General features: G+C 42.8%; 1 protein-coding gene across 1 annotated transcript in view; it reads right to left on the reverse strand.

The window, feature by feature from the left end:
- The window catches only part of AP1B1 (adaptor related protein complex 1 subunit beta 1), a 342547-nt gene that overhangs the window by 242489 nt on the left and 76504 nt on the right, over window positions 1-23554 (reverse strand). Inside the window, exons 5-9 of the mRNA XM_078667185.1 lie at window positions 17514-17704; window positions 15330-15551; window positions 13359-13479; window positions 12531-12626; window positions 8664-8779 (exon numbers count right to left, since the gene is read on the reverse strand). Of these exons, the coding sequence (XP_078523311.1) occupies window positions 8664-8779; window positions 12531-12626; window positions 13359-13479; window positions 15330-15551; window positions 17514-17704 (746 nt within the window). The remainder of the gene's footprint in view (window positions 1-8663; window positions 8780-12530; window positions 12627-13358; window positions 13480-15329; window positions 15552-17513; window positions 17705-23554) is intronic.

Consider the following 23554-nt stretch of genomic DNA (forward strand, 5'->3'; position numbering starts at 1 on the left):
TGTTTTGTAAAATTATTACCAGGAGCAGATAAAAAATAAGAACAATTGTGAGCAGTTGTCTGGAGAATGAATTGCAGTGAAGAAAGAGGATGTGGTGAGGCCTATAGGTAGATTATATAATGAGTTATGGTGATTGGGTGTTAAATGGACTATCTGATTCCCTTGAGTATCTGGAAAATGTAGTTTAGGCGCTTTAAATGTTTTTCTGTTAGGGCTACTGTTCAAGGACGGGAAGAGACAAATAAATAATATTGACCTCCATGTCTATATGAAATTGCAACTTTGCATCAAGGTAGCAAGGAAATCTCCATTCCTGCCCAACCTTACTTTCAGCCCTCTTTACCTTCAAAGCTTCCTTTACATGCTGTACAGGACCCTCCATCTTTTGAAGCGTTGCAGTTTCCTGAAGTCTAGTGCTAGATACACTGGCTAAAACTGACACGCTCTTGCTTCCCTATCATTTCTTTGTATACTATATTACTGCTTTTCCATTTTAAGCAAGTTCCATATTTGCTTGAGCCAAAGTTCTATAGACAGGGAATGAGTATTCCAACACAATGCCAGGATCAAAGGCTTAGCCACTACTGGCATGAGCAAGACTTTTTACATACTTTGGAATGCAAAGGATACCCTTCATTGAATGGATTCTCCAGCACAAGTACCTCAGGGCAACCTTCCTCTCAAGCCAGTCACCTCCCACATTGTCTAAGGTATTTAGTTACAGAAGCCTCCACCATAGGACAGGCCCATTAAAAATGTGAGATAGTTCCCTCCGCTCAACACCATCTCCAAAAGTGTTGAGATTAGCTCCTGTCAATTCTGTGCTCACGCACTGGTGTGTTATTTCACATTTAAAGGATCTTGCTTTGTCTTTACTATGTGCAAGGCATAATTGTTACACCTTGCGTTGTCTCTGCTCACCCTCTAGCTGAGGTGACATAAGTTATTTTTGCCCACTAACTGAAAGTGATGTTTGCCCACCCCTATGGAATAATGAAACCATCAAACTTGTGTGATATTGTGCGAGTCAACTATCCAAACTCCTTCAAGCATTTTTGAATATGTTAGCGCCTAGGTCTCTCATTGCCGTACCCAATGGTGAACTTACATTTATTGAAAACACTTGGTTTCTTGAAGATTATATTAAGTATTAAGGACCTCAAAAGTTTGAGAAGCCTTTTTCTGAAATATATCCACCGGCCATATGCCACCCCAAGTGAGTCTATTTATTTTGTGCAAGTGACTGGCAAACAGTACATAGGTTCTTGATTTCTTTGTCACAACGTCACCCATGACACCTCCAACATCAGTTACATAGCTATGGGTTGGTCCAAAATACCTTCCCGGTCAACAGTTCTAACTAGAACTCACTACTGTAGGAAAGTGGGTTTTTGTTGCCGTAACCTCCCCACTTTTTGCCAGACTACTGATGCACTTTTTCTTGGTGTGCCCTGGGTCCCTGCCAATGAGTAGTCGACATGGCACACATCCCTGTGTGCCATGCCTACAACCCACTGCCCTGGCATAGTTCAGTCACCCCTCTAGCTTGGTGCCCTATGCCAGTGGTGAGGGTACAGGTGCATGAGCTCTGTACCCCTACAGTGTCTAAGTCCATTCTTAGGCATTGTAAGTGCAGTGCTGCCATTAGGAGTATATGGTGCTGGGAGCTTGTCATTACAAACTCCACAGCACCTTAATGGCTACACTGAAAACTGAGAAGTTTGGTATCAAACTTATCAGCACATTAAACCCACACTAATTCCAGTGTGGGATTTAATGATAAATGCACACAGAGGGCATCTTTGAGATGCCCGCTGAAAAATAGCCTCTGGTGGGTTCCCCGACTGGTACACACCAGACTGCCACCACTAGACAGGTTTCTGGAACCTAGGGTGGAAGCCTACGCTCCCTGAGCCCAGAAACAAAGCCTTTCCTGGGCGGAGGTGTTCACACCTACCCCAGGCCAGGAAGATCCATCTGTGGCAAGGGAGCTTCAAAGGCCTGGCAGCCTTTGTAATGCGACCCTCAGCCTCTCCTGCTATCAGGAGCAGGATCTCTTCCGGTCTCCCCTCCCTTTCGGCGGGAAGACAGGCAGGAAAAAACTAGTCAGCCCAGGAGGTGTGTCCACCTCTGCCAACTCCACCCCTCAGGTGGGGGAGGCAAGGTGAAGCCCACTCTCCTGTGCTCGCCATCTTGCAGATGGCAGGCACGCCCCAATCAAGACTAGGGATTGTGCTCACTCCCCCATATGGGGTGAGCACACCAAGGGTGTAATCACCCTAAGGTTAGTAGCCAATGGCTACTGACCTCAAGACCCCTAAAACGCCCCCTAAATACAGTATTTAGGGGGCAGCCCAGCAACAACAAGAAAAGAATATAAGAAGAAGGACCGAAGAGCCGTGCTGGGCTAACACGAGGAGACTAGAGGTCTGTCTCCCCTTAAACCTGCTCCTGCGAAACCCCGGTGTGTCCTGCAGCCAGCAACTTTAAAAACCCTGGAGGACCTGACTGCCTTCACTTCAAAGACTGAAATCTCCAGTGAACACCGGACTTATTCAAACTGCAGCTTCTGGTGCCAGTCAGAGACCGCGAATCCAGCCCACTCTGCACCCGTCGAACCCGGCCCGAGCTCAAGTGGACAAACACCACAAGGAGGTCCACCCGGTGATCCTTACCAGAGATCCGGCGATCCCTGACCTGCCTCAAACCACCAGACGCCTGCAGCCTCAATACAGAGGACCTACCACGAGCAGATGGGGTAAGAAAATCTGACGTCCCAAGGCACCCCTGCACCAGACGCCCCACGGCCTTGTGTGCTCCAACCGACGGTGCCTAACCAAACCACGACATCCCAACTTACTCCTCGAAGTGGTGGTCTCTCCCAGAAGATCCTCGTACCCGAGCCGGCAGCCATTCTTTGTCCCGGAGATTCTCCATTAAAAACAGGACACCGACCTCAAAACAGCACCCTGTACCTGGCCGCCCTAGTGCCGCTGAGGGTGCACCTTTGGTGCTACTTTGGTTCCCAACTTGCCCAGAGCTAAACCCTAGGAGTTTTGCTCCCACTACCCAGTGGCATCCTTGCTAGCAGCCACCAACCAGAGGCCCCCCTATCCCATATTGGATAACATTGGGCCTCAACACTCTGCACCAAGCCGCCCTAGTGCCCCTGAGGGTACAACAGTGCACCCCTGCCCCCTGGGGTACCCCCGAGTCCAACCCCAGAACCTTAACTCCCAAAGTAGTTTACTTACCTGTGAACTGTTAACCTGTTTTCCTCCCATAGGATTACATCGACACTTTTTCTCCAAAAAGTTTTTAAGTGTGGAGTTTTGAAATCTGAAAATATTCTTTAAAAATCATGCGAATAACCAAAACATAATTACTTACCTGTTTCCAGGAAATGTCCCAGTGCTGAATCTCGGCATCAAGCACGGAGTTAGAAAAGTAACGTAAAAAGTAACTTATCTGTAATTTAAAGCCTATTCATTTCAATGTACTGTATTTGCTAAGTGTTGCATATTACTGCTCCCCTGTAAATCAAACAAAGTACAATTTCTATTGCATTTTCGAACTGTTCTATATCCAGTAACTTATTACTGAAAAGTATTTAATGCTTACCTGTGCAGGCTTGCTTGGTTCTAAAAATAAACACTATATTTTATACAAAAAACAATTGGCCTAGAGTTCAGTTCTTGAGCGTGTGAATTAATTTGCTGACTGAGTGTGTACATCAACTGCTTAACACTGTCCTCTGATACTGCCTTACTGTTCGACCAAGCTACCACAATTCGAGCGTAAGATTCTATCTAACTTTAACCCATGCCTACCTCTGGGGACACTTGGACTCTATACACACTATACCTCACTTTGGTGTAGTATATATAGAGCCAGTTTCTTACAACTACCAGCAAATGTTCCAAAGCTATCAAGGGTATTTGTGTTATGGGTAATGGCCTGTACTGAGGTTCAGTTGTATACTGTCTCTAATAAGATACATAGTGTCAATGAGTCCTCTGAGAGTTCAGCACATTGGACAGCCTGAGAGCATTCCAGAATGCTGAATGTTTTTAACACTGGGCACTGAGGTATGGTAATAGTGACTAAACTCTGAAAGGAAATGTATTAATCTTTCAATTGACGTGTGTTAATTTGGAATACGGATGTGGTCAGACTTACTCAACAATTCTGCAGCATGGCTTTGTACAGACCAACCGGATAACGTAAAAATGTATTAAAATAACTGAAGATTTGGCACACTGACAGCACGCAAAGAAACTGAAAGTGTGCCTCTCTCCAGAAACAGGCTTAATTTATCACAAAGGATTTTTCAAGATTAAGACAACAGCGTGCTAGATGTATTTATGGGCTACATGTTCATCTTAGTGTTTCTGTGTTTCTCTTGAATTCAATAGCTATGAATAATGACCACCATCCTTCTTTAAAGTTGATGAAAATGACTTTGCCCTAGTGAACTTCAAAAGTATCAGAGTAAAAATCAATCCAAATGTATTTGTTTTCTAGATATTTTTAAGTCAGAATAAATGATACTCTACAGAATAGAGTCTCTTGAAGGTTAATCACAGAGCAGACAACCATCACAACAAGAATGCAAAAGGCATGCCAAATGACTGTATGTTACAAAAGAAAGATGAACGATTGGCTCTTACTAGAGCTAAAGCTAAGAGATAAAATTTCGATTGTGGAAAATTATTTGAATGAATGTTGAAAAATATTATATACATTTGTTTTTTTAAGTTTTTGGATCGAATTTTTTCTAAGAAAACAAATACATTTTATATACTTTAACTGGTGACACTATAGCACGTCTTTTATGTAAGAACAAGTGCATATGAAACTTTGACAACTGTGCTTAAAAGGTTTCACAGAAAGATAATATTTGGGGATAAATAAACTGAGAATATGTTTGGATTTTGTTAAGGGGTGAAAGTATTTCTAGCCTCAAATGGCCAGATTTAGGATAGGGTGAAAGTCAAAAGTGAACCATACTGTCCCAATCACAGAGCGCTATGAATCATGGGGGACACAATGGCCATCCAGTGCTGAACCTCAGTCCACCTGGCAGGGAAATGACCCAGAGTGTGACTTTTGGACACTTGTTCTACTAAACAGGCTCAAGTTGGTGAGGAAGCTTTTGCTCAGTGTAGGAATCTGGCTCTCTCTATATAGTGTACCAAAACAAGGTACACTGTGCCGAGTCAAGGCAATCCTTATTGGTTTACAGAACCAAATATGATAACACTAAATGGGGTCTTTTGTATAGTGTGGGTGAGCAGTTTAGGCTCATCAGAGGGTAGTGCAAAGCAAAAGTTGTAGTCACAGAGGCAATAAATCAGACAGACACTCAAAAAGTAAATCAGAGACCTATTTAGAAAAATAACGCATATTGTTGTATCAAATTTGTTACCAAGAACTTTGTAAGCAGGTAAGCACCTTTTAAAAATATCGATTTTCACAGGTAAATAGAATGTTCACTTAAATAAGTGTTTACGCATAATGCTTTCCTATGGGAGAAAAAAGCATATGCAGTATACAAATACTTGCATTAAGTTTCCAGGGGTCCCCTTCAGGACTTAAGGTGGTAGGGGGGTGTGGTCCAAAGTACCATCAGCAGTTAGAGTTTACCTGCCCTGTGGCATACGGGTACAGAGGTGCTGGTCGGGTTGGTAGTCTTTCGCACACCACCAAAGGAGAGGGGGGGGCACCTACAAACAGGCAGGAGCTCCCAACACGGGGCTCGGTTCACAACTTGGGAGCAAGGCAACAGGCAGTATATTCGATTCTTGGGAACCCAGGCCGGGTACGCTCGGTGCAGAGGGGTTAGGTCGGCTGAGATGGTGCGACAAGTCCTTGATGTTGTCTTTCTCACCAGTTGAGAGTGCAAAAATCAGGACAGCTGGGCCACTCTGGAAGTGGGTTTCTGCGGTGCAGACGTCCCTCCATGGCTGCCCAGTGTCGTCGGGAGTCCGGATTGAACTCAAACAGGCTTTGGTTGCTGCAAGGGGTCCAGTACCACGGTTATTGGTGCTGTGCAGCTCAGGTTGGTGGTTCTAGCGCCTTCTCACTTGCTTGAGAGACAAATCTGACCTTCTAGAGCACGGTGACCTCTTCCTGAGCAGCTGCTGTGTCGGTACGACCGGGAAGTGGCGGCACATTAAACCAGACTCTGCTGTTTTGGAGCCTGCGGACAGCAGGTGAGTAGCTCCTCTACTTTAAGAGAGACTGCTGGCAATTTTCAAAGGAGTGGCAGTCTACCAGGGTTCTTAGTATAGGCTCAGCTGCTGGATGAGTTGGTTTCTTCAAGTATGTCAAGACTGGTGTAAACAGACAAGGTTTGACGTCATAAAGTCCACAGAAAGCCTTCAGTTCTCGTTTTCGCAGCTCTTCTTGGTCGTCTTCTTCTGGGTCCGTCAAATCCGAGTTCCTGGCATGCGTGTTAAGGAATAGACTTCTAAAGCAAAACAAAACTTCTAATTCGTGGATCTTGGGACAGCAGGGTCTTGTTAGAGAACAGTCTACACGCCTCATGCAGCACTCAATATTTTCAACATTTTTGCAAATGGTGTGCTCTTTTTACATTGTTTCCTGCAGCCAGGGCATGTTTAATATGACTGTAAAGGTGAACAATTTGAATATGTCTTTTTAAATTGGAAAAAGTTTGCTGGCAGCAACTTCTGTTTCTGCTAATACAGCAAAAGTACATGCATACCGTTAAATATCATCTTATGCATACAAGCAATTACTGATATGCATGCACACAGTCAGGCAGCCACACAAACATGCACTCACTCATACACATGGACCAGAGCTTCCAACACAGGGTATAAATGTCCCTTCCAAGATGCCAAGCCTAACTTAGAGGATATGATGCACCCTAGCTGCTGTGAACAGACGGCCAAGTTCACACCCAGTGTAAAGGAAAGAAAACAGGATCTGCGCTGATAGAAATAGGATTTCCTAATCAACTGCATTGCCGTTACCCTCTCCCTCATACAATCACTATTATTTTTCACTTCCCAGCATGCAGTTTCATACCAACAACATCTGAGTCAGGCCAAAAATGTTCTTAAACAGAAAAGCGGACTCCTGTACAAAGCAGTGCATTGAGAGTTCACCAATATGGTTTTCAGATAGTCCGTTGTAGAACAAGTTGATTTTTGCATTGTGCAGGCTTTGTAGCTAGTGATGTAGTATGTGTAGCAAAGGTCCTATTACAGGTTAGCCAAAATGGCCCTTAAGCCACCATGTGGTTAGAAACGACAGCCCCAACTGTGGTGCAAGCACCCATCACATGAATTTACCTGCTGTACTATTGAAGGATACACTCCTGCTAGCAGCAGCGTATCAATTAGGAATGTAACGCATAGATAATATTTTGTTTTGCTGCAAATGAATTGATGTCCTTGATTGGCAACCTTCAAGGTTTGCTTTTACACCAACAGTAGAAGTACTAAATCTGGCATAAATATCACTATGCATGCTATTTGTTTGACTGGTAGAGGTTTACACTACATAGACACCAAAGTTTGAGTTTGAACCAAGGCAGTCTATTCAGATTTGGGGATTGATATCTGGCGTGAGGTATTGGAGGCACAAAAAGTGAATAGGCAACTACATATTTCTAAATCATTAAAGAGGAGTGATACTCGCTACTTCTACTAGCAGCTAAAAACATCTAAAATTCTCAACAATCACTCACCAACTCTCATACATATACATAAACTTGCATGCATGAAGACAGACTCATAAATAGGTACTCACTCATACACATGAAGTTGGAAGCTGCTGCAAATAAAACTTACCCGAGGTATTCAGACAGAAACTTTGTTCTAGACCTCAGAAGCCCACAATTCCCAAAGCGTGACCCAGAACCCGAGCTTTTGTCCACTCAAAAGATCAGATCGGATAGGGGTGCCGCCCTTTTTTCTTTATCGTGGCTTCTGATGGCATATAAGGGAGCAAGACTATGAAGCTCTAAAAACCCATTATCGGACATGCTGCACTGCCTGCAGTTAGTTCCATCATCCCAAATATGTATTTTGCCTGTGTGATGCCGGGCTGCAACAGTCACCGTCACAGATAAGAAATACTGCCAGTGGAGCCCTCTTTTGCTGCCACTGTGATATTACAGCTATTTACATGCAAACACATTTTTTTATATATATAAATCTTTTTATTTGCAAAGGAACATGCAAACAAATTAACAGTGAGATTATTTGTTTTCATTCAAAAGCTGTAATTTGAGAATAAATTAGCTGCAAAGTGTGGCATGTTTTGTTGGGGCGGCGCACTAGATTCCCCGATGGGCTGCCGCCCCTGGTCTTTACAGTGTGTTCTTTACATAACTGAACAGATTTAATCGTCTCGGTCAAGTATTTCAGGATTCACTGCATGGGCTGAGACATTCAGATTTCATGAATATTAACGATCCAATGGCGTGAAGGTTTAATCAAAATACACAAAAAGCACATGATGAATGGCGAAAGACAAACCTATTGGTGGTCACAAGAAGAGCTTAAGGGTAGGACAGTAAGATTGTGTGATGGGAAGAGAATAAAGGTGGGAGATGACATCAAGTGGACAAAGCAGGCAGGAGAGAGACCAGCTTGAAGTAGGGATGGTTGCAACTTGAGGGTACGCACTTGTTTGGATACTTGCGGAAAATGTCCTTGATCACCACAATGGCTTCCTGCACCACATAGTTGACTTTAGTTGAGATGAGATCCAGTAAGGTGCTGACACAACGTTCGGCTGATTGCTGCCAAGAAGCAGAATGAAATGAAGGTAAGGCTCCACAGCCTCAATGAATAAATACCCATGTGTTGTTAGAAACAGAAAGGACATACATTACAGAAAATTCTCAAAACATATTTTAGAGTTAGTGGAAGTGGGCCATTGAATCAGAAGCCAAAAGGGTCAGTCAATGGGATGAAAATAACAGGGGTGCAAGGTTGGGATTATAAAACCAAGGGACAGAACACAATATGTGTTTAGAGCAGTCATTATCCCTGGGGTTAACAGTCAGAGGGGAATAGTAAGCCAACACATTTGTAGATGTGCATACCAGCTTGAAGTAATTAACACAAAAAACACATATCTTATTGGAGTTAGAGGCCAAAAAAAAAAAAAGGTATGCACCTTCAATAACAATCTTTCTGGTAGATACTCTAGCTACTGATAGATTTGTCACCTTCTGAACATCCCCAGGCACAAGACTGCATGTGGACGTTTTCTCCAGTGATGGTAGGTGGCACAAGCTCCATCTCTGAATAATTGGCTGCGCAGTGTGACGTGACTGCACCCTGACATCCATTTTTCATCTTTTGTTACCAAGCACAGACTAGAACAGTTTAGATTGAATGAGAGTATGCAGTCAGACAGTGCTAAACTGGAACCTTATTATCTACTAGATGCCCATGCCCATCCTTTAGTATAGGGAGGTGGGCGGGATTGATGAGGAATATGCAGCTCAGCACAGTATCCGCCACAAAAATCTTTAAGGTAAGTAGCTTTTCTTCTGAGAGACACACCCACCTGCAGATTCCTCACCTTCTGAGCAGATACCAGAGCAATACCACCTCCAAAGTGGTGGGTCTGAAGAAGTGTTCTTCCCAAAAACTAATGCAGCTCGGAACGATCAAAATGGCCATCCCATCTCACTTCCGAATCTAAGCAAAACCATGTGAATATGTGAAGGAAAGCCCAGTCTCCATGCAACTAATCTCTGTCACCGGTACTCCTCTGGCTAGTGTGGAGATCCATGCTTTGTCTCTGGTAGATTGAACACAAATTCCTTCTGGAGATTTCTTTTTAGCAAGGCCATAAAAGATTTTATTACGAGGATAATCGATTGACCTCTTCTGGTCACCTTGCCATTATTGCTGGCCACCTAGCCAGTTAAGAGCTGATCGTCAGATCTAAACTCTTTTGTAAAATCAATCTAGAAAATGACTGCCCTGTGAGGATCTAGCAGATCATTGCTCAGTCTGGAGTGATCAGAATAACGTGGGCTCAGTCCAGGTGCAACTTTCTCAACACTTGAAGAATCAAGAGTATGGTGAAAATGCATGATGAAGTGGACAATTCCATGTCAAATGAATCACATCCCCCATTGCTCCCTGCAACAGAAACAAGAGGGTGCAAAACTACGGCCATGAGGATTCTACTGAGTGGCCAAAAATGTACACCCGAGGCATGTCCCAGAGGGCAAAGATGTCCTGAACTAGCTCTCGACTGGGATACCACTAGTGGTCAGCAAGATGAGGCTTCTAACTCTCATGTTCAAGGAGCATGCCAAATAGGTGGAAATCAGCCAGATTCCATGCACCTTCGCCCAGGCCAAAAGTCTCAGTGCTTCTCAACAGGAAGACCTCACGCCTCCTTGTTTGCTTACATACCACATTGCGTTCATGCTGTCTGTCAAGATCTGTCCCAACTGACCGTGATGGAGGAAAGGAGAGACCTTCAGAGGCAGGTTTCAAATGCAATTTCTGCTCATCTGGAGACCAGAGGATTCTGCTATGCATTTCCTCCAGATGTGTGCCCCACTCTAAGGTGCAAACATTCATCACTACTGTGGCCACTGCTGCCGGTGGGGACAAGAGGTTTCCTTATGTCAGGTTTTCCTCTATTGACAACCAAAGCAGATCCTATGCAGGGTCAAAAGGAAGTCCAAGGATCTCAGTCAGAACTTTCAGTGTTGAAACCACTGCAGATGAAGAATTAGAGTGTCAACATGCCTGAGTGACCAGAAGGAGGCAAAAAGCTAGCAGGCCCAGGAGGTGAAGAACCATAGGGATTGGAGGATAAGCTCCCTCCGAAAATATCTAAATCATGTCTCGAATGTCCCAGAATCTAAGGGGAGGAGGGAAATTGCATAAAGATGTTGCGTCCAGCACCACACTTTTGAACAGCGGGTGGTGAAAGGGTTCAAGGTAGAACTTGGACAGGAGGATGGAAAATCCCAAGTCGAACAGCAGGGATGCTGTGGCCTTCAGATGGTCTGACACCAGCTGTGATGAGCTCATCTTAAGAAGGCAATTGTTCAGGTACAGAGAAACGGAGACCCCCCAATCAGTGCAGATGTGCCACAACCACTGAAATCACTTTAGTGAAGACCGTGGGTGGAGACGTCAGAGTAAACAGCATGTGTGACTGCAGGATCGGTATGAGCAAACATACATCCTGTAAGTCGAGGAACACCATGTATTCTGCTTCCAGTATCCAAAGGGGCTCTTCTACCATAGTGATATCCACCCGATCTGGCTCACCAGAGGACTCAACTAGAGGTGGAGAAAACCAAGGGGTTCTACTCCTCGAGCTGGAGTGACATCTGGAAGAGGTTGTTTCCTTTTCCTCTCCATCAAATAATTCAAGGAAGGAGAAAAGCAGGACTCTGATCAGAAGTGCAAGTGGCCCAAGCCCAGCACTCGCAGTGAATGAGCAGAACAGAATGTCCCCCCCCCCCCCCCCTCCCCCCTTGGGCTATAAAATCAGATAGTCCACTTGCGGGTCTGAAATTGACATCTGTCCATGACAGGAGCAGCAGGACAATGCCTGATTTTTTAAAAAAGAAATTACATTCCTAAGCACTGCAAAAAGACCAATATTTTTTGTAAAAAAACACAAAAAACATTCAGAGTGAAGTTCCAGATCCGTGTTGAAGTGAGCAGAAAGAAAAGTGATGCCAGGGTGCCACTGTATGGCTACAGTGATGTCATGTTTGTACTTCAACTGTAGCCAATATGGAGTCAGCATCACCTACCAGTGCAGGAGAGCTACTGCAAAATTTCCAGAAACAGTCTAGTTCCTGAGGATATTCAAAAGGTGAGGAATTTGCAGAAATAAGTCTCATCAGAAAGACATATCCATGAACCAGGCAACCAAGAAAGCAATCCAATTTGAATTTTATAATTTAGCTTGTCAATCATTATTTTTTGGGATTTGAAAACATATCTGATTTTAAATCCTTTCTATTTCAGGTCTGGACAATATATTATGCCCACATCATCTCAGTATGGAAGGATTTGAGTAACACCTTTGGAACAGCCATACTGGGGAGCTACATTAGAACCCAGAGAATTTCTAGGTTGAAATAACTAATCTCACTCAACAGAGCTGCCTTACCGAGGAGCTATCATACATGAGTATTATAGTATCACCTACATATCTATTCATAGTGGAGGGTCTTTGCAGCAGACAAGATGTTGCCATACCAAAGAATCTCAACAGCACTACCGTTATAGAGGATTTCAGCAGCACTTACAACTGTCCTAGGTCAATGCCAGCCTTGTAATTGTCTCTTGGTTACATATCCATTTACTCTCTCCCTCCTAAGCAGTTAAACATCCATAACTGCAACTCTACTCCTGCCTATTTAAGACTGTCTATTACTTCCCATCTGACCTACATCGCTGTTGCAAGATTACTCTGCTTCCAATGTGACTCTCATACAAATCACATTCCTTAGTTTTTCTCATTTTGAAGATACAAAACAATTTGCATTCTACCTCCACTTTAATGGCACAACGACCAATTGCTCGGACAGCTTTCCGGACAAAATCAACATCAACTTCAGTGGCATACTCTTTCAGCTCAGCAAGAACCTGCAGCAAATCAAAGAGGGAGAATTAAGATACATGCTGCAATATGGACACAGAATCGTGGCAAGAGAAAATGAATATGCACATTTTGATTACACACAGGGACAATTCACGATTACAACGGACTTTAGACATCAGAAGCAACACACAGCTGAGCATGCTGCAAAAGTGAAAGAGGTATGAATTAAAGGATGTTGTATGGAACGAATATATAGGCTGGTGAGAGTTCAAAGTATTGCTGGGAAGCAATACAAGGAAAATTGCACAAGACTAGCAACTGCCAGATCAGACCAGAACACAGTGATAAACTAACCCATTTGTTAATTGGGAACTACTAGGCAGCAGGAAACAAGAGGGTGACTGCTAAGCATTAATCCCTGATCAAAGACAAATGTAAAGTCCCAAAGGCTATACAGGAAAAAAGGGTTGTAGGAGGCCAGACTAAGTGACCTGTGAAGGTTTTGACAGCATTGTAAGGTGGACTGTTCTTTCAACTGTGTGTGTGTGAGTGACATGGGTAAGATGGAAGGGTGGGCAGAAAAGTACTTTATAAAGTAACAACCTGGGATGCTAGCCAAAACATAATGTTACATGTTTTTAGAGGTGGGGGGCAGAGGGTAAAAACAAGGAAAAGAACAAATCTTGCTATCCAGCCTTGGGATCCCAGACTGAAAATAATACTCTGTGGTTGCGAGAGGTAACGAGTGTAGTAAGAGAAGTAGAAGAGAAAAATACCTGAGCAATGTTGGCCTGTGATGCGAGGCGGATCATGATGTCGAGCTTCTCCAGTTTCACATAAATCGGGTCATTGTACTTGACAAAAAAAACCTTCATCTCATGTTTTAGTATTTCAGGCCTGTAAGGTAGAATGAACACTAATGAAAATGCACCTCCTGACAGCATCCAACCAATATACACAGTACAACAAGCACCTGTGAAATTGTGCACCTACAGAAGATCAAAATGTAAGCACAAGCAGGGAAGACAGTCAAGAGCAGCCACAGATTAAACCCCCTACTAACTAGAACTGGTTTGTGGTCAGCCTTCTAAAAATGATATGCCGTTGTATAATGCAGGGCAAATATAGCCTAAGGGCAGATTCTTCTATTCGGAACTAGCCAACCCACAAGTGTGTTTTGTAGAAATTGGTCTCGTTTCCAGCTGCACTAGAAGTATAAAAGTGGTGAATTGCATGCATCCCTTCTGTAGCAACAACTGCACAGAAACACATTTATCCCCTGAATACGAACATTCAAGTGACTTGATGCCTGCTCTTTAAGCCTTGTTGACAAAATGGAAAGGCTGTGCACAGAGAACACTACCAGCTTCAAAGGTCCTCATTCCCCAGGTAGAACAGTAAACATGATCCGGTATTTACTGGGTCTGATAAGTATCTCTTACTCAGATTCTTTCCATGGAAAATTAGAATTGCACCCAGAAATGGTATTTTCTGGATGCCAAATTCAGCATGTATCTGAACTTGTCTCATGTTTTTCTACTGGAAAATGTTTGCCAGGAGGAAAATTGTGATGATGTGCTATTCACCACAAACCTCGGAATTCCGATCCCAGTGCAAACAGCCAATGTGCACAGTGATTGGAATTTGCACTTCCATCTATAATCAGGACCTAAAACATGACAGAAGACACAAGCTTAGTTTACAAACTTTATGTAGTGTGTGTAGGAGCCCAGGGGAACTAAATATTGAACATCTCCAAGCAAATCATATTGACTTCTGGCAGACAAGGTTTACATTGCTAGATCAATGGGACTCGTTAATCTAAGGTAAACGCTGACAATGCAAATAGTTGACTTTCAGACATCTTGGCTGGCACTGGAGGAACAGATACACATGTAAAGGGTCATACTTACATACAATAAGCGCAAGACCTTTTTTCCCCACATCTATGTGTTCAGAGAACTGGCCATTTGTCCTCTACACAAAATGGAAACCATGTGCATGAAACCCACCTACAACATTGCTATATAGTGAAGTCAAGACCTTTATTACCAAGAAGAAAATTGTTAGAATCCTAGCATCTTCAGAAGAAGCAAATGAGAAGAATCACAGTTTATTGTACAGAATAAAAAAGGCAAAATGGCAGATTGTTCCAGAGAACAGAAACAGACTCCATACTTTTACAATAAAAATGCAAGCAAATATCAATATTTGCTTGAGTAGAATAATCCTATACTGCACTCAATGTAATTCGATTGGTCATAAACTCTCAAAATACAATGCAAAAAACGTGTCACTCAATAATAACATGTCAATGTTCCAGTGGAATTATGTGCACAATTTTACAAGAATTAAGGCAATCTCACAAATAATATTTTGCACCGTACTAAGACGGTAAATGAATCTCAAATGGTTAAAGAACATCCCAATTAATGAATTATGGTCATGTTTTAAAGGACACATAAATACAAGCCTAAGAAAGTTTATTGTTGTGTTCTACAAGCAGAACTCATTCCTAACAGGCAAGGCATCTCTTTACATGTGCTGCTGCTTGATACCATACATGTGATATCATGGATCTAGAAGACCATTTTAAAGAAGCTGACAAGGGTTGCTAACAGGATGGATGCCATAATCCCGAACCAATAACAACTGCAAACCCTGAAGTGTCAGGGCATGCACTGCTGCTTCTTCTCAGTTTTAGACAGCCAATCCTCATGTCTGCCTTTCGATGTTTAGACGCTCACCTTTTTTGCACGATCAGATTAATGTTGCGAAGGGCCACATACTGCAGTTCGGGCTCAGCAGACAGCAGGGTGACCAGCGGTGGTGCAAGTTTCTTTAGCAGTGTTCCATAGTAGTCCAGATCCTTAGGTAGCATTTCCATAAACTTCATCAAGACTTTCACTGCTGAGAGCACTACGGCAGAGTTGGCATGAGAGAGTCTCGGTGTCACCCGCTCACAGATGCTGAAAATGATATGAAGCGCAGGGATAAATAGTCGGATCACTCGAGTGTACTAGGGCATCTCAATCATGGGAAGTGCTTGCAAGAGCAGCAGAAATGGCCAGCAGCACAGCAATATTACCAATGCACTGCCCACCAATTATTTGCCACCAACACTCCGACCTAATTAAGACACTGTCTCACAGGTAATACAAGCAAGGTCACAAGCCTTATAAATATGGGTGTGAAATAAATCCTGTAGGACACACACCCCTCTAAAGTTGACATAATGAATGCTGTTACACAAATGATAAAAGGCTTCAGACTTCATATTTATCCCTGGAGCGGTACATGTCATTTGAGAACAATGTAACAAACTGAAGGCTCGCAGCATTGCCAGAAGTTTACTTTCTCTTACTGAGACATTTAATTCTGGAATACAGGCTGATGCAAGACTTGACCACGGTTACCAGTCAAAGGAGAAAATTCCAAATATCAAAGAAGTGGAAGAATGGATGTGTACTGGGTACTTTACTTTTAAAGTTGTACTTGGTTAACTTCCCTGTCACTTTTACCAAGAAAAGGAACGTCATCAACCGTCCAAAAGAATCACTGTACACACAATGGTGCATAAACTTAGGCCAACACCATCAGCTTTGGAATATTCTCCATATTGGGTTAGAAATGGACATCACAGTTTGTTGTCATCCAGATTAATGACAATGAAGCTAACTAAGAAACTTAGAATTTGTTATCGTGAGAATTGGGTGGCTTGATTTTTGAGCAAAACTACCACCAAAGGCCTCACTGTGTCTGGTCAGTTTCTACCTTAAATGGGATCTGCGCAGTGGGCACAATGCTTATGGCACATGCAGGCAAAATTTCACCAACTGTGGTCTATGGTGCCACATGATTGATTCAAGATATGCTAATTACTGAAAGTTGTTGGGGGGGGTTCTTGAGGTGGATGCCATTGTATTCTTCCTTCATCATCTTAGGCTGGTCAATTAATTTAAATCCTATGCAATTAAAGTTTTATTTAGCCCTGCGGCTAAACTAGCTGTACCTTGCCCGAAATAAACAATGGATCAGCAAAGCTTAAACAGTGAACATTTTGAGTCAACTTACAGGTACTAACGAAGAAAGAGAAACTCCTGCATGGAAAAGGCAATAATTAAATAATGAAAAGCTTTACTGAGCTTTGGGAGACTCATATGTAGAGATGGGTTCAGAGAATGATAGGTGTGCTGTAGGTGGGAATAAGCTCTTTGAAGCAGTTTCACACAGTGAAACCTGAGCTAGGCTTAGCAAAGTGTTTAGTAAATATTGATTCTTTGAATAGGGATTTCCTCACATTTTGACTTGGTTGAGTACTTGCTACCTTGCTGAAGGAAGGCTATGCACAGAACAGCAGCAGCGAACTGTAAATGGAAGGCAAGTGACACGACTGAACATGTGGTTTATCCCAACTTACTGGGCTGTAAAGGTTATAAATAAAGCAATGATTATTAAAGCATGACATTTTCTTTCATAAAGCATCAACTGGACAATAGACTTGAGAAAATCCTTAAATTATTCAGAGGTACTAGTGAACTTTCAAAGGATGCAGCACCAAAATACACATGGTAACTTAAATCTTAAATTTCGTACAAGAATTGCGCACTATTCCTGTATCGCCTGGATGAGCTGCTAACATTACAGGTCAATAACATGCTTATATAATGTTTCTGAACCGGTCGAGATATTATTAATATGTATGCCTCCCCAGTTTGTATATTTTTGGAGGTGGAAGTCTAACAGAAACTTGCCTTGGCCCAATTCACTCTGCTTCGTGTCATTATAGATGTTTCTGGCCATGGATGTAACACTTCATCCCTCAAGTGCAATGTGGTCTGCATTTCTGTGCCCTTTCCTCCACAGGGTGCATCAGGATGATATACTGCAACACCCTAAAACTGCATTCTCGCCCACAGAAGGGACCTCACCTCTGTGCCTCGCGATCATCCTTGGGAGTGTAGTTGGCCAGGCAATCTAGGATGAAGATCTGGCCCCATTCAGTGCACTCGTTCAGGGCAGTCAGCAGTTTATTGATTGATTGAGGGTTCAGATCCAGCAGGTTACTGCTTGGGTGTGACTCTGCAATTTCTGAAAGAGCAGCAACAGCATTCGCCACCACCTGCAATCAGAGACGGTCTTTAATCAATAGTCAAAATAGGGGAGGACAGCAAATGTTAATATAGATCAGGAATGGAGAGCAGAGCAAGCAGCAGATGCAAGGAATGCATGGAAGAGGGAAAGCAGAAAGGAAATCTGCATTCAGGGAGAGCATGGAAGAGAAATTAGATCTTACAGCATCTTCTCCTTTGAGCAGTACACTATTTTAAGCACACTGGCATATTTCTGCCTTTGTATCCCCTTTTTTCTTGTTAATCCCCCTTGTCGGAAGATAATAAGTGTCTAGATACCTGTGAATTTGAAGCAGGATTGAAAGAGTCTGCTCATGACAAAAACTGGGGACTTGATCTACACTTCTCAAGGTGTCATTCGGGTAACTTGTAACGCCTAGTGTTCACTTGTGAATGCCCTAGACATTCCTGAAGTGTTCCTTTAATATGTGACAGACCCAGATCTCCTGCATCAGACACAAATCATGTGCAAGGCTTACAGCACAATAAGCTCAGCATGTTACTAAATCCATGACCCAGTCTTAGTCTGTCTCTTTAGTATCACTGTGCAGTGGGAGGTGAACTAGTGCGATGGAACAGACATTAAGTTGATTCCTAAACATTCTTTATTTAGGAAAAATGGAGGTCAGACTTTTTCCCTGGGAATGATTTGGCATAAAGTGAACAAAACAAAGTGTATTCTTATCCCAGAATGCCGTGTGGCGCCACCTAGAAAAGGCAAGTCCATGCAGTAAACAGATGAGAGGTGAAGGAGATATGGAAACTAAGCTAAAATGTGACCGGTACAAAACGGCTGAGATAAGGAAGGGACAGAACTAAAATGTCAGGGGCAAGGAAAGTCCAGCACAAAAAAAGGATGAAGAGAAAGGAGAACTAAGCCAAAGTCGGCCAGGCACAAATAGACAGAGGCAAGGAACGTATGGAAAAGAAGACGCATAGATAGAAGAAGGGAGCACATAGCATAGAGAAGTTGGCATGGGAAAAGACAGGGGGGGGGGGGGAGTATGACAGAAGTAAGGGAGAGACGGAAAGATAAGGATGAGCCAGCATGAGTAACGCAGAGATAAGGGGAAGGAAAAGGTGTGCTGCAGAAGAATTAGGAGCAGGGAAGAAACAGCAGACAAAGGAAAAAGAGTTAAAGAAGAAGGCAGCAGGGAACATATAGCATAGATGTGGGAGGACGGAAAAGGACAGCTATAGAACAGATAGTGGTAGGGAAAGGGTGGTGGAGATACGAGAGGAAGGAGAGCTAACAAAGGAGAGAAGGACAGTACTGCAGGGGAAGTAAGGCAGAACCAAAGAGAATGCCAAAGGCAGAGTACCATGGGTATAGTAACAGAAAGGAGAGATAAGTAAAAAGTTAAGGAAGAAGAGAAAAGAAGCACTAAAGAAGAGTTTGGGGCTGAGACAAAAGAGTAACGATAAGGAGGTATAATGAAAATTCGATCGCTGGAACAAACCAGTAGAGATGAGGAAGGAAAAGGAGAGCTAAAGAACAGAAACCAGGAAGCATATTAGCAGAGATAAGTGAGGAAGAAAAATGCTAAGGAAAAGATGGGACAGGGAGAGTATGGCCGAAACAAGGGCAATTGGAAAAGAGAGTTAAGGAACAGCCAGGGCAACAGATAAAACAGATAAGGACAGAAGGGAAACAAGAGCTAAAGAAGGGACAGGTAGAATGCATCAGAAATAAGGGAGGAGATGGAGGAAGGAGAGCTAAAGAATACTCAGTGAGACTATCACAGATACAAGCAAGGAAGGGAGAGCTAAGAAGAATCAAAGTAAGGGGAAGGAGAGCGGAGGAATAATATAGGAGCAGGGTGAATAAAGCATAGATATGGTAAGACAGAGAGGAACTGGGGCTAATCAGCTGGAGGGCAAGAATGTGAGAGACTCAGAGATATCATGTCAGTGCACAAGCCAATCATTGAGAGGTACTCGACTGGCTAAGCTTTGCTAGGTTCAGACTGTGAGAAGCTCCTGAATGCACAGTTTGTGCTGAGATCATATTGGAAGGAGCAACCATCGCCTACTTGGACTTGGAGTAGGGTCACAAAGTCACTGGCTCTGGGATGCCCAGTGTGTGCTGTGGTCTGACTAAGGGAAACTCATATGTAAAGTATATTCTCAGGTGAGCCTGCAAATGGTCCTGGAATGTCTAGTTAGTTCTAAATGGAGACTGTGAGTGACACTGCACTGTCCAGACTATGCGAGGGTATGCCTGTAGGACATTCTTGGATATTCAGTCTGTGCTACATTCAAATTTGAAAAGATTTTGGGTAGTGTAGCTAGTAAAATGTTCAGAGTTTAGATGGTGATAGGTTGTCAGGTCTGTGCTTGTAGAAGTCTGGAAAAAGTCCTGGGACATCCAGTATGCGTTAGGGACAGTCTTAGAGGTACTGGTATGATCAGCCTGTGCTAGTGTGAGAGTATGGGAGGTTCTGAGTTGTGCATCTAATATTAGGCCGAATGAAGGTTTGGAATGTCCAGCCAGTGCTAGAGTGAGACTAACTTTCTGGATTTATATTCATATTGCGCTAGGCTCAGACTGTGAAAAGTGTCCCAGCTGTGCTAATAAATCTGTGAGATACAAGGGCACCTGGCTTGGTTGAGTATTTCAGAGGTTCTGGAATGTCACAGTGAGAACCTTGGGGTGCCCTGCCTGTCATACTGTAAAAAGAAAAGGGATGTCCAGCACTTATTATGGTCACAATGGATTAATTGGGAATATCAAGCATCTGCTAGTGTGAAACTCCAGAGAGGTACTGGAGTAATCAGGCTGTGTTACACATAGCATTAAAAGGCACACCTTCAGAATACAAACCTCTTAAACTCCATGTATCCCACTCATCCCCTTTTCACACTTTGTGACTGATTCTCGCCCACACACCATCTGAAAAGAACTCACAAACGCAGACAGGGTATTCAATGAATCCTCCCTCCCAAAGGATTGGATTAGCCACCCAAACACAAAAGAAAGCACGGGAAATAATGTCAGTAAGTGCTGTTCATCCACCCACTCTACAGCATCATTAAAACTTCAGTATTGCTATCGGTATAATAAACTGCCGAATGTAGGCAATGGAGACACAATGACAACCACCCACACTGAACTAGCATCCACATTTATAATTAAAATTTCAATCATGCCTGGCAGCAGTAGGGATTAGGTGCTGGCTCAAATGGTGCCTCTCACAATATGTTATGGCTAGTGTCTACAAGATGTGTTACATATTTCACAAACATCAGACAACACGGATTAAAACTACCAAGTGAGAATGCGTTCGTATATTTTCATGTATTGCAAATAGCTGGGCACCAGTCTTGTGAAGTCTTTATTTTGCCATGTTCTAAAGTGCAAAATGGTCAGGGGTGACTCACACAAATTACCCTTAAAAGAGGGAACGATGGAGAGAGAAGGCATTAAATGAGTAAAGATAGTTCAAATAGAGGCGAGGCTAAATGAGACAGAGGAGAGAGAAATAAGTAAAGGTGTCTCTACAGAGCATACATCAAATGATTAGAGAAAGATCAGAGAAAGGAGAGTTGAAGTGAAGAGAGATGGATCCAGAAAAGAAGGGGTGAAATGACCAGGGACAGACGAGAGAGAAGTGGGTGAAGTGAACTGAGATACATTGAGTAGTGGTGAAATGAGCACAGATGAGTTAGAAAGTGACATTCTGAAGTTAACAGAGATAGAAATGGAAGGTAAATAAGCACAGATGTGTGAAAGTAGCAGAAAAAGGTCAGAGAAGGTTATACACAAGAAGAGATGGATTTAAATCATGATGAGATGGATCATATAAGTGGTAAATTAAGGAGGTATGGGTCAGAGAGTACTGATCTAAATTTGAGCAGGAGTGAAAAAAGCAATGAATAAGGAATGGAAGATGAGAAATCACCAGACTGATAGGAGAAAGAAGAGCTGAAATGTGCAGAAAAGGGATGGAAGAACCAAGGAGGAAAAAAAAGCAGAAATGGAGTGGATACAGAAGAGGTCAAATAAGCATAGAAGTTGGAAATGAATAGAGATGGATCCATGAGAAGAGGTGAAATCAGGAGAAACAGATGAGTGAGAAGAGCGGACAAACTAAAACAGATATAAGAGTTTTGCTAGAACTAGGTAGATGAAGGGGAAGAGAGTGAAGAAGTGGATAGGAGGGATAAAATAAAAAGGACAGAATGGGAGTGAGAGAAAGATATGAAGAGTAAAAGGTGCAAGAAGGCGCAAGTGATGGAAAGATACAGAGCAAAACAGAGATGATGGTGTGAGGGTTAGAAAAGAGTAACCGAGAGATAAGGGCAAGAAGAATGGAGAGTGAAAGGAAAAATACATCGGTTGGGAAAATAATGGAGTGAATATACTACTGGTTGGGTGAGAAATTTTTAAAAAAAGTTACCCATGTGAAGGTACTGGGAAAACAAGTGTTACAAACAGCTAACAGAAGAGAGTAACGCACCAAAGAAAGTTCGTTTCATAGCCAGGCATCACAGTTTTCCTAATCAACAGCCAACAGGAGGATAATGAAACACTTTGTATAACTTATTTGACAAATGGTATCCCAATGTCTTAGAAAGCTAGTGACAACATCTAGGAGAAAACAGATTGTTGAGGCACAGTATGACCTTTTACATTCCTACGCTGTTTTCCATTGTATTGATAGATAAAGAGATCCTTTTTTTCTCACCATTTATTCAACCTTTTTCAAGTTTTCCTCGAATTCACAAGAAAAATGACAGTTGAAAGGAGGCATGACAAATTCATATACTGCAGGACTGTATTACCCTGAAACGTCATAGAGCACATTTCCATGCCAAAAAACCCTATAACATTGCAAACCAAAGTTTTGGCTACCAAGGTATTTAGAGCTGGAAGAGAAAATGTAAGTGGAAGAATCTCTACAGGACAGTGCAGAACAACTTTATAAACAGATTACTTTTCACCCAGGCATTAGTTATTAATGTCAGCACGTAGTCTGTTCCTTAGAGTAATTCGCTCAACTATTTTATATTGCCACTCCAATTCTACGCTGAAGTAGCCAAATGACTAACATCTGTAAAGAGATTTAAAGATTTTTAAGATAGCCAGGTTAAGGAGAATTTTAAAATCCTGGATCAGCGATATTCATTATTAGACTTTGTAAGAAGAAGAGAAACTAGGCTCTACTGTGAATTGAGTTAGACACTAATTTGAATTCACATAATTTCTAAAGTTCATGCTCCTTTAACAATTATGTGGAGAGGTGGACACGTTACTTACCTTCGGTATCACCTTATCTGGTAGCAACATGATCTGATAGAGACAACTAGCCGCAGATTCCTTATCTTTGAACAGATACCCAAGCAATACCATCCGCAGAGGAGGGACTGTAGAATGGTTTAGACCAAACAAATTCTGTAAAACAGAGCGACCAAATAGGCCTTCTCTACGGACCTGGGAATCCAGGCAGTAATGTCTGGCGAACGTGTGCAGAGATGCCCACGTGGCAGTTTGGCATATGTCAGAGGTGGGAACACCATGCTGGAGAGCCGTGGTGGCCACCTTCGCCCTGGTGGAATGAACTCTAAGCCCGTCAGGAGGATCCTTCTTCGCTAAGGCGTAACAAATGTTAATATAGAGGACGACCCATCGGGATATAGTCCTTTTCTGGACAGCACAGCTTTTCTTTGCACCCACGTATCCAATAAAGGGTTGGTCATCCACCTGGCACTCTTTGGTTCAATCAAGGTAGAACGATAACATTCTTTTTAGGTCCAGACGATGGAGATATTCGTCTTCCTTGGAAGTATGCGGGGGTGCATAGAAGGCGGGAAGAGTAAACAACTGTCCTAGATGGAAG

The sequence above is a fragment of the Lissotriton helveticus genome, chromosome 11, assembly GCF_964261635.1.
Source record: "Lissotriton helveticus chromosome 11, aLisHel1.1, whole genome shotgun sequence".
Classification (NCBI taxonomy): Eukaryota; Metazoa; Chordata; class Amphibia; order Caudata; family Salamandridae; genus Lissotriton; species Lissotriton helveticus.